The sequence below is a fragment of the Gymnoscopelus microlampas genome (genome assembly GCF_963454915.1).
Source record: "Gymnoscopelus microlampas genome assembly, chromosome: 19".
NCBI classification, from domain to species: Eukaryota; Metazoa; Chordata; class Actinopteri; order Myctophiformes; family Myctophidae; genus Gymnoscopelus; species Gymnoscopelus microlampas.
Window position 1 is genome coordinate 32,006,074 of NC_139956.1, and position 12,608 is coordinate 32,018,681.

The following is a 12,608-nucleotide window of genomic DNA, read 5'->3' on the forward strand; positions in this document are numbered from 1 at the left end:
TGTTTTTGCCTCGGTTACATTTTGTGCATTTGTGGCGCCCCCTATGGGTCAAAATGGAAATGCTTTTGGGGATTTGTTGAGTAAACCATCCTCAACATGTGATTCAAATTTGGGATTCACCGGACGTTTCGTTCGTGATTTCTGGCATTTTTGGTAAAACAGGCCCCTCCCACTAACTTTGGAAGCCATTTACGGACGAACGGTAAGGACTATCAAAATGCCGTTTGGATATGTTTATCGCATGGGCCCAGAGATCATGTGTACCGATTTTTGACATAGAAAATTTGGACAAAATATGTGGGAGGAGGAGCTAAAAGTGTGTTTTGATGAAAATTAAAAATGGCGGAAAATCTATCCTGACACAAATGCGTCATGACCCAAGGAATCTAGGGAAAAAATATTTTTAATTTACGAACAACGGTTCAAGAGTTATAGGCCAAAACGTAAAGTGGGCTGTTATAGCGCCACCATGAGGCTGACTGGTGTAATTTTTTTCCCAATAATTTTGGACTAAATCATGAACCACCCCTCCAAGTCTTGAAACTCTAGCCCTTACGGTTTCTGAGAAATAAATACTTGAATGGGAGTTTTTTCATTTTCCCATTAAAGTGGATGGGGACATTTAATGCACTAATAAATCAATATCAATTAAACTATGAAACCAATCTCTTAGCAAAATACAAGCACACGATTCCCGGTGAAGCCGGTCATTTTGACATATGGCACTAAATTGGGAAAAATAAATTGTGGGAGGAGATGTGGTTCAAAATAAACTGTTATGGCCTCGGAGGATAACAGTAGTCTGGTTGCCCTGTTAGGGCAACCACACTAAAAAGGTAGGAAGAATATAATGTGTCATGAAGTTTGCCCGGAATGGCTGATGTACAATTTACGGCACAGTTCTGTTGTAATTATATGTAAAGTAACTTGAAGTAAGTGGAAATAACATTAAATAAAGGCCTAATAAAGAACACATTTGTTCTGACGAAACCCTTACAGTAGACTAATAGTAGCCTAACATCACATCGTGTAGTTAGTAGTTGTGGGGTTCTTATTAGGCTTTGTTAGGTCTTATTAGGCTTTGTTAGGTCTTATTAGGCTTTGTTAGCCTCTAGGAATTATGTTCCATAATTAGAGTATAACTGTGTTTGTTTGTTTCTGTCTAATAGCAGAGAACACCATTTCTAATAACACCTTTTGTTACTTTTCATTCAATTTCTAATTAGAACATAATTAAGGGATAATAGTGGAAAATAAGGGTATAACAACGTTTGTTTCTTAATAATAAAAAAAATATTATTGCTAATAAGAAACACATTATTTGTAATAACGGCTTATTATGTCAAATTAGTGTACCGTAAATTGTGCTGCGACCTAAATATCCACAGGTTGACAAAGTAGATAAAGCTAATGTTGTGGACACTTTATTTTATATTGTGAAAACAACCATAGACATTCTACTCGGATATACGTGTTTCTGTACAAACATTCAAACCTTCTGATCTGGTCTATTATGTGATGCTATTAATTAGCTCTTCAACTACAGAAATAATTTCATAAATCTGAGATGGTGGGCGCTTGCTTTGCCATCAAAGAACTCTGTGTATCGCTGTCTTTTATACCCATGTGACTGGTACATGGTCCAATGCCTTCAAAGAGGAAGGAACCAGCGCAATCATTTTATATTATTAATATTCTTTAAAGCAGGGGTCTTCAATGTTTTTCAGGCCAAGGACCCCCTAGCTGAGAGAGAGATGAAACAAGGAGCCCCTCTATATTGTATAAAATTGTGTTCCAGATTAAACTTTTTTTTGTATTGTCTGCTCTTTTTTCCCTCTACACCAAACCTCTTTGCCAAAAATAGCCGATCTACAAGCTCTAGGCTAAAGTTCTCCTCAGAAAAGGGATGCTATGGGGTTCAAGTGGTTAAAATCATATCACACAAAGATTTGCCGGCCCCCCTGTAGTAACTCTGAGGACCCCCTAGGGGTCCCGGGCCCCTTGTTGAAGACCCCTGATTTAAAGGTTTTCATAATTATAAACATTGAGGCTGTTTGGGATTATTTGTAAGCGGGAACATACACTGAAGTTAATTACTGATTTAATTCCCTCAGTGCTTATAGTCTTCACCTGTTGCTTTTTCTTTTGCATTATTATTTACATAATTCATGAGTGCCAAATCTGGAATCTCCAAAGCAGAAGTGAAAAAGCGCAAACACTCAAAAAAAAGTATTTTCACGAAAACACTAAAAAATAAAATCATTGATGTGGAGAAGTTGACCAGGAGAAGCCAAATGTCAATGTGATATTCATACATATATTATATGTATGAAGTTGTTTCAGCATTTTGGCATGTCATACCAGCAGTGCAGGGCTGCCAACCCATTCTGCAGGAGTCTCCTTGATTTCAACCACATCTCCTTGAGGACTCCTTGATTGTCATTTTTCCTGGATTTCTCCTTGATTTGGTATTAACAGAACACAGGAAATTACATGTTCAAAAGTTGGGGGTGTGTGGTCAATGCATGCAATCATACAGAGATATTCACTTTTAAGTAATGAATGGTTATCATTAAAGATGGGTCATACATTGCTTCAGTCATCAAATACATTTCTGTAGACCTACTTTTTTGCGTTTTAATCGATGAAATTGTACCCATCATTTTCCAATGCTATAGCAAGCCTGATAAAAGTATCACACTTACAAAATTCACCAGAACACAGGAAATTAAATCTACTCCGTTAAAAGGTTTCGGGGGGAGGACGCCCAGAACCCCCCCTAAAAAAAAAACTCCTTGATTCTCACAGTCAGATGTTGGCAGGCCTGTAGGTCACATATAGCATCTAATCTCTCAAGAACAGATTCAGAGCTGCAGTTAAAAAAAAACAGCAGAGGGCGCTGTTTTTCCTTTTTTTTGATGATGGGTTCCCAGATTGCATAGCATCAAACAGTACTCCTTATATTGTCATGTAAAATCATTGCATTCTCCATAGTGTCCTTTAACATGCCTTTTCTGTTATTTCAGTGTGAAGGGAAAAACATTTTTTTGGCTGCTGTAAAAACATGGAACCTTGTTTACGAGAAAGTAAGAAAGCTCTAATGCCACAGTGTGTGTTCATTCCTCTGCATGTGAGAGGGAGCGAGGAGGTTTCATGACAGGCCACTGACAGCAGAGTCATGCTCCGTTGAATAACAGTGGCTCTCAAACTTTCTAATTTCAAGGACCCCCCCATGCTTTGGCTATTTCTTCCTACAGGTTTCTCTCCATGGTTTATTCCATTACATAGTTCCCTTGAGAATCCTCGCATTATGCCCAGCTGAAGCTTGTTCTTCGTGAGCTATTGCATCCCTTGACTAGACCTCTACCCTGACCCTACTTCGTCAACTTGAAGGGTATATAGGTAATTGCACTGTTTTTTTATCACCAGATGACATGTTTACCATAAATAAATAAACTGTCCTTTGGATGTCATACATTATAATATTATGTGTCTGCTACCCAACTGAAAGATTTCATTGCATGTAGCTAGAGCATGGCACTAACATGATAAGCGTTAGGGTTGTAAATTCCTACTCAACCCGCCCATGCTACAGTATACATGCAGTTATGGTACTTTATGCTTTGGCTAAATTGTTCAAAAGTGACAATTGGCATATGTCAATTTTCTGCCTATATTTTTTGTCATAGTTTCAGTCGACAAAATTAACACTGGCTGTTTGAAGACACCAATCTTATGGGTCATACACGCATATTCGCATAAGGTTGGTGTCTTCAAACAGGTCGACCAGGTCTCATGTAGAGCAGGGCCATGCATAGACATTTGGGAGGCCAGGTGCTCAACTGTGTAAAAAAAAAAAAAAAGACTAGAATAACCAAATCTAAAAAATGAATTACAGACTGAATAAAATGAGAATTTTGCCTGGGTGCCCGGGCCAAAAAGGTCTGATCACCCTGGTAAACAAGTGTTTACAATTGACATCTTACAATAAATGGGTGAAATCTCTGTCGGTGGTTGTCCAGAAGTAATTTGCCCAAAACTGCTGATAGGAGAGAAGATTAAGCCCAGGCCGAACTAAGGAAGTTGTTGGCATAAAATGGAAAAGTCAGGGCAAACCTGCACAATTTCTTTTTTGTGTTATGTGTGACATCAGATCACTGCTATATAAGGGTTTCACATTCTACTCACAATAGCAACACTATAGACCACCGAAGTCCTGACGTCACTCGTTCATCCCCAGGTTCGTAAAGTAATTTCGCTATGGAGAATAACATTGGGTCATCATAGAATCGTCTCATATAAGAATTGTGGTCCAAAAATAAACAAACTGTCTCGGCATAATTGTCAGGGAGGAGGTTCTGTATCGTTTATGAGTCAGTCACTTATATTTGATACAGTCTGTTTCTAGGCGAAAATGTAACTAATTCGGCGGAAGTAACATTATCGTTTTCTCACCGTCAGTTGATGCTTCATATCCATAAGAGTCAAACCGCCGGGGTCACTTGTTTATTTTTGGAACACAGTTCTTATTTGACGCGATATTAAAGACGTCTATGGGATTCAGAATGGGGGTGGAAAACCGCGAACCAGGTAGACAAACCAAGGATGTATAAATTACATCAGACTTCGGTGGTCTATAGAAATGCATGATAAGAAAGAGAGATAAAACATAGTGTTGTATAGAGAAGAGATACCTGCAAGCAGAAAATAACCAAAGTACCAAGAAGTGTAGTAGATTGAAATATTATTGATTTATGCAAAACGGTCTTATTTCAAAAGTACTTTATTTAAATGTCTTTATTTTGGTCCAGCTATTTTGAGTGATTTCCTTATTTTGAGTAACATGGTGGGTTCGTGTTGTACAAGTTTAACATGATTATATTGCTTTACAGCATTATATTGATCTATCATTCTGTGGTTGACTAGTACTGTATGTGTTGGTGAGTCTGCAATCAATTGCTTTGGTTTCTGCCACAGTGGATTGGGCGCGCTGTGCCCTTATTTTTTAACTCTATGGCTGTGCCTTCCTGCTCAATCTGGGAACCCAAAGGAAAAACCGCGCCCTCTGCTGTTTGTTTTTTTTAACCTTTGATTTAGCAGCTCTGAATCTGTTCTTGAGAGATTACTCTGTGCTTGAGAAGAGAGACACAGCTTCGAAAATCTTCCATATCGTGTGCCACTTCCACAGGTAAAAATTGTCTCTAGCCAAACAAAGGGTGAATAATATATATTGGGAAATGTGCATAATACTGTGAACTGTGATACCGTTTTGTATACTTACTTTTAAGAGGTTAATTTAGACCAAATAATAGTAACTAGATGGATTGTGGTTTTAGAACCAGCTTGCCTTGTAACCTATTATTGCTGTTTGATCTTTGTGAAACATGATTAGTTTGTGTAACAGCACATTCTTTGGTAACAGTTAAAAACATGATGTATTGATGATGCATTTGTTACAGTTAAAACCAGGGATAATTCATGAAGGTAATTACATAAAGATAATAACTTAAGGTTAAAAAGAGTTAAAGAGAGTTTGATGTCAAGCAATTCATTTATATAATTTTGGTTAAAAATGGGACAAATGTGAATGTATATGTTTAACTTTTGATGCACTTGTGCTGGACTAGTATGGTAACATATATATGCTTACCAGGTGCCTTTTCTATTAATGTGATATTGTGCATTAATTTTAATGAATGTCCTTTTGGAGGAATTCATGGTCAAACATGTTTATTGCAGTAGTGTCGTGGGCATACTGTAATGCTGCTACATATATATGAATATTCTCAAAGAATGCCATTGTATATAATTGTTTTGCACTGTTGAACCTTTGATATAAATATAATAGACAGGGCAAAAGCTATAACAACCTGATTAAAGGGTGTATCAAACTTTTCTCAGTTGATCCTTATGTACTTTTTTACGTAGAATCCATTTCTGCTTGGGACATTTTTGTATTGCGCATGGTTAATGAGATAATTTGCATATTTGATTAAACTAGCATACATAACGAGTATAGGTCATCCAACTTGTGTTTTGGTGGTTTTCTGGTAAATAATGAACATTCTATCTCATTCAGGTGTGAGGACCTTTACAGTGTAACTATTGCGCATGTTTATGGTAGCTAATTAGCATATATGATGCATATGTAACAAAGCAAACGCATGGTCATTTTCTGTTAAGTCTTATTCCAAGTACTGATTTTTACAAATATTATTATTCCTGTACATCTGACCACTACTGAAGCAGTAAATGTTCCAATAAACTGCTCTTTGTTCATGTTATAAGCTAATTATGGCCATACGAATAGGTTCTATATATCAATTATTATGACTTCTAAACCAAATTTCTGGAAAACAATGGTCACATACCAAACTTTTCACAGTTGATCCCAAGGTAATTTGTCCTGTAGAATCCATTTCTGCTTTCTGCTGACATTTTTGGATTGTGCATATGTAATTAGATAATTTGCATATTGAGCAAATTAGTGGAAATAAGCATAATAAGGGTGTAGGTAAACCAATATAAGTGCTATTTATGGCACAAAATATTCAAATTGTTATCATATATGACATGCTTAAATATAATTTAAAAAAATGTTGTGAGATATGGGTTAGGGTGCAGATTTTCTATAAAGATTAGGTAAATCTTTACATTTATTGTTAAAATATGACTTATTTTTCATAAGAATATCATAGCAAAGCAAATTATTTGACTAAATTAGCCTAAATAGTCTAGCGTCCAAGAGTGTGCTCTGGGTTAAGAGTGTGCTCTGGGTTAATTTTTGTATTGCGCATGGTTAATGAGATAATTTGCATATTTGATTAAACTAGCATACATAACGAGTATAGGTCATCCAACTTGTGTTTTGGTGGTTTTCTGGTAAATAATGAACATTCTATCTCATTCAGGTGTGAGGACCTTTACAGTGTAACTATTGCGCATGTTTATGGTAGCTAATTAGCATATATGATGCATATGTAACAAAGCAAACGCATGGTCATTTTCTGTTAAGTCTTATTCCAAGTACTGATTTTTACAAATATTATTATTCCTGTACATCTGACCACTACTGAAGCAGTAAATGTTCCAATAAACTGCTCTTTGTTCATGTTATAAGCTAATTATGGCCATACGAATAGGTTCTATATATCAATTATTATGACTTCTAAACCAAATTTCTGGAAAACAATGGTCACATACCAAACTTTTCACAGTTGATCCCAAGGTAATTTGTCCTGTAGAATCCATTTCTGCTTTCTGCTGACATTTTTGGATTGTGCATATGTAATTAGATAATTTGCATATTGAGCAAATTAGTGGAAATAAGCATAATAAGGGTGTAGGTAAACCAATATAAGTGCTATTTATGGCACAAAATATTCAAATTGTTATCATATATGACATGCTTAAATATAATTTAAAAAAATGTTGTGAGATATGGGTTAGGGTGCAGATTTTCTATAAAGATTAGGTAAATCTTTACATTTATTGTTAAAATATGACTTATTTTTCATAAGAATATCATAGCAAAGCAAATTATTTGACTAAATTAGCCTAAATAGTCTAGCGTCCAAGAGTGTGCTCTGGGTTAAGGGGGGGGCATTAGTGAGGAGCGGGTCGGGTTTTTTCATAACCCGCCCCGCCCAACCCGCCACGGAACTCAACCCACCCCAACCCACCCCGCGAACCCATATATAAATCTATGACTCAACCCGCCCCCCACGGTGGAAAAAAAAAGATAAGTATATACCCCAAGTGTATTCAAAGTGTTTTATTGCTATTATTCTTATTCTTATTCTTATTAGGAATAAAGACAAAACAGTATTTTTTTGCATGTGAGAGTGGCGTCGACCCGCAACACCCGCAGCCCGCATAATTGCCTCTGAAATCTTGACTCGTCCGCCCGCGCCGCGGGTTGACCCGCGGGACGGGTTACGGGTCGGCCCGCTCATCACTAGGGGGCATGCCATAAAGCTGTACTTTCTGCAAAACTAAGACATATCAAGATACACTAGAACGAACATGTCAAATATGTTTGTGTTACTATATGGTTAACCAGTCTGAAGAGTGTTTACTTTGTATGGAATAAATTGCTGCTGCCAGCCATTGTCCTATGGTGTGGCATATCTTATCTTGCTTAAGACATTGTTTCCAGACAAACCTCTTCAAATGTTCCTGCGAGCTACGTTTGTCAGGAAGAATCCTTTATTGTCTCCTAGCGAGAGAGTATGTTTTACCCTCCGTGTGTCCGTGTGTGTGTCCGTCCGTGTGTGTTAGCAGCTAATCTCCGGCACCGTTGGCCCGGTCGCTCCGAAACTGTGCACACACACTCCCTGGATGCCAATTCAGAACCTCTGCCCCAATTTTTTCACATGGGCCTGTTATAGCGCCACCAGGAGGCCGATTTGTGCAAAACACATTTTTTTACATTACTCCTACAGATTTTATCCAAACGTCATGCAAATCGGTACACAGTATCTCTATAGTCATGTGATCAACACGGATCTGTCCGATTTCCCATATTCCATCCTCATTGCCTATGGTTGGCTTCCAAAGTTTGCAGGATTGGTCCGTTTTGAACAAAAAGCCTCAAACTATGCACGCAGCTTACGATTTCCGTGAAATTTCACAAGCACATTCCCACTAGGCCGAGGAAGAAATGCCACGTTTTTCACATTGGCCTGTTATAGCGCCACCAGCAGGTCTAATTTAGCAAAACACATTTTTGGAACAAAATGCCTCAAATCATGAATGCAGTGTCTGATTGCCGTGAAAGACCTAAGAATAAATGGCATCCTTTTCACATTGGCCTATTATAGCGCCACCAGGAGGTCAGAATAACGTACCAGACCTGGCGGAGACCTGTGCTCCGAGGAGCACTTTTTCTAGTTAACCTTCTGTTGACACAGTAACATGGCAATCTGTTGATTACAGTGAGGCTGGTCCACTGTGTGTAGGATACATTGTTGCCTCGTCCCAATGTGTCAGCCTGTGTAAGGAGCTAGTGTTGATTGCAAATGTACGCCTAAACAGGCGATAATATACCAGGTCCTGGAAGCTGCACATCCCTACAATGTTCCAGGACACTGACCTCTGGCTTTCATTGCAATGCCATTTCATGCAATGTGCCCCGGTTCTCAACATTGGTAGCAGCCAGAGCATAGGACTTTCTTCTGTCTTTCCAGTGTCTCTTGTGATTGATGGGTGACACCTGATGTAATGGCTCTTCACTGTCCCCATCATCACATACACTGCAATTGGCAATCAGCGATGGATTTAGAACCGAAACTGACCCGTGGGTAATTGGACCGGTCCGAACGGAACCGAGAAAATATTCTAAATTACTGGACCCGGTCCGAAACGGACCCGTGCTAGGTGGACCCGGCCCGAAACGGGACCGAGGAAAACTGGACCAGTTCCGAAACAAACAAACCGAGACCAGTGCTAGTTCTCCGCCTGCGTCTCCCTCTCTCTACGGTGGCTCCGCGTGTGTGTGTGGGGGGGAGGGAGTTAGGAGCAGCAGCCCGATAGACAGTGCGTTTCTCCATATGATGGTATTTTACAGGGGGAGAATACTTCTCCATACCACAGTGATCGGAATGTCCCGATCACACTATTTACCTTCATATCGGGCCGATCCGATCCATGCCCGATCGATCGGACCATCTCTATGCAAAAAGCAGAAATGGATTCTACAGGAGAAATTACCTTTAGAAACTGAAAAACAAGTGGTAGTGACCATTGTTTTCCAGAAATATGGTCTAGAAGTCATAATAATTGATATACAGAAACTATTTTTATGGTCATATTAGCTTATAACATGAACAAAGAGCAGTTTATTGGGATATTTACTGCTTCAGTAGTGGTTAGATGTACAGGAACAATAATTGTAAAAATGTGTACTTGGAATAACACTGAACAGAAAATGACCATGCGTTTGCTTTGAGTCGTTACATATGCATAATATATGCTAATTATCTACCATAAACATGCCCAATAGTTACAATGTAAAGGTCCTTACACCTGAATGAAATAAAATGTTCATTATTTTACCAGAAAACCACCAAAACACAAGTTGGATGACCTCTACTCGTTATTTATGCTAGTTTAATCAAATATGCAAATTCCCATTAACTATGCGCAATACAAAAATGTTCCAAGCAGAAATGGATTCTACGTCAAAAATGACATAAGGATCAACTGAGAAAAGTTTGATACACCCTTTAATCAGGTTGTTATAGCTTTTGCCCTGACCTATAACACTGTGCTTGAGAAGAAACACACAGCGTTGTGTGATTAATTCATACACACTTTGCCTCTTCCACAGGGGCGTTGCAGAAGCAGTCAAAGATGCGGAAAGCTCTCATTCAAATGTGTGCCAGTTTGAGCCCAGTGCCCATGACTAAACAGACACTACCACCCTTACCTACACGGAATATCCAACGCCCAGTCTACATGTCAATAATAGCAGATAAACCTTGTCTATGGACATCCAAGGGCAATGAGGAAGTGACACTGAGAATGGCGAAGTCTGGCGTGGCAGCTGAACTCCCACTAACGGTCCACCAGATGTTCACCTCAGCTGTGGAGCGATTCGGCACTTTCACTGCTCTCGGCTGGAAGGACGGAGATCAGCAGAAGGTTCTCAACTACAGAGACTACTACCAGGACTGTCGGACGGCAGCCAAGAGCTTCCTCAAGCTTGGCCTGGAGCGGTACCATGGTGTGGGTATCCTGGGCTTCAACTCCCCTGAGTGGGTAATTTCAGACATTGCTGCCATCTTGGCAGGAGGGTTCTCCGTAGGCATCTACACCACCAATTCTCCTGAGGAGTGCCAGTATGTAGCAGATAACTGCAAGGCCAATGTGATTGTTGTGGAGAACCACAAACAGCTTCAGAAGATCCTCCGGGTCCAAGACCAGCTGCCCTACTTGAAAGCCATTATACAGTATAAAGATACTATAAAAGAGGAGAGACCAAATTTGTACATGTGGGCAAAATTTATGGAGCTGGGCCAAGCCGAGCCAGATGCTCCCCTTGATGACATCATTGCCAGTCAGAAGCCCAATCAGTGCTGCACGCTCATCTACACCTCGGGGACCACAGGGCTGCCGAAAGGAGTCATGTTAAGCCACGACAATCTGACATGGTCAGCTTTGGCTCAGAAAAGCCACCTGCATTTGCCAGACGCCACCGAGGCCCAGGAGAAAGTGGTCAGTTACCTACCCCTCAGCCACATCGCCGCTCAGATGGTTGACATCTGGGTTCCCATGAGAATTGGAGGGGCCACCCACTTTGCACAGCCAGATGCCCTCCAGGGCTCCCTGGGCATCACTCTAAAGGAGGTGCGTCCAACATTCTTTATGGGCGTACCCCGTGTGTGGGAGAAGATGCAGGAAAAGATGAAATCTGCCGGTGCCCAGTCGTCCACCGTTCGCAGGAAGGTGGCCATATGGGCCAAGAACGTGGGGCTATACACCAACCTCAACAAAATGAACCAAAACGGAGCAGTTGGTCGTGAGTCGCTCAACTACCGCATTGCCAAGACGCTGGTGTTCAAGAAGGTGCGTAAGGCACTGGGCCTGGACCACTGTTACAAGTGCTTCACGGGTGCTGCCCCCATCACCAAAGACACCCTGGAGTTCTTCTTCAGCCTGGACATACCCTTGTACGGCGTGTATGGTATGAGTGAGGTCACAGGACCTCACTCCTTCTCCACTCCCAACGCCTTCAGACTCACCAGCTGTGGGAAGGTGATGCCAGGGTGCAAGACAATGATTCACCTCCCAGATGAGGAGGGCATTGGTAACATCTGCTTCTGGGGTCGACACGTCTTCATGGGCTACCTCAACATGCCTGAAATGACGAAGGAGGCCATTGATGCAGAAGGCTGGCTACACTCTGGTGACCTTGGTAAACACGATGGGGACGGATACCTTTTCATAACCGGACGCGTCAAAGAGCTGATCATCACAGCAGGCGGAGAGAACATAGCTCCTGTTCCCATCGAGGACGCTGTAAAGAAGGCCATACCGCTCATCAGTAACGCTATGTTGATCGGAGACTACAGGAAGTTCCTGTCCATGCTGCTCACTATCAAGTGCCAGGTGAATGGTGAGACGGGCACCCCAGAGGATGACTTGACACCCGAGGCCGTAGAGCTGTGCAAGAAGCTGGGCAGCGAATCCATGCGTGTCTCTGAGATTGCTGGTGGCAGGGACTGCGCTGTTCATGCTGCCATCCAGGAGGGAATCCACCAGGTCAACGAGAATGCCACCTCCAACGCCCAGCGCATTCAGAAGTGGATCGTCCTGGACCATGACTTCTCCATCATCGGGGGAGAGCTTGGTCCTACCATGAAGCTGAAGAGATCGGTGGTTATGAATATGTACGAGGATCAGATTGAGAACTTTTACAAATAGTTGGCCACTCCCAACAACCACCTTGCCTCCCTAGTAGAACTGTGTACTAGGAATGCAACAATATTGTTGTTATAATGATATCGCAATAACAAAATCTATCAATATTATTGTGGCAATGCGGGTTCGACTCCCGATCCCGACGACCTTGCTGTGTGTCAATCCCCCATCTCCCTCTCCATTTC

The 12,608-nt window shown here is 40.9% G+C and overlaps 1 protein-coding gene across 1 annotated transcript; it reads left to right on the top strand.

Moving 5' to 3' along the window:
• The first annotated feature begins 3,307 nt into the window (after window positions 1-3,307).
• LOC311034647 (long-chain-fatty-acid--CoA ligase ACSBG2-like) lies at window positions 3,308-12,608 on the top strand. The gene is made up of 2 exons (XM_084042578.1): window positions 3,308-3,402; window positions 10,331-12,608. The coding sequence occupies exon 2, from the start codon at window positions 10,354-10,356 to the stop codon at window positions 12,424-12,426; it is 2,073 nt and encodes a 690-aa protein (XP_083898704.1). The 5' UTR covers window positions 3,308-3,402; window positions 10,331-10,353; the 3' UTR covers window positions 12,427-12,608.

Bases quoted from the DNA above. Each gene is read 5' to 3' on its own strand.
- LOC311034647 (XM_084042578.1), top strand. From the start codon at position 10,354: ATGCGGAAAGCTCTCATTCAAATGTGTGCCAGTTTGAGCCCAGTGCCC.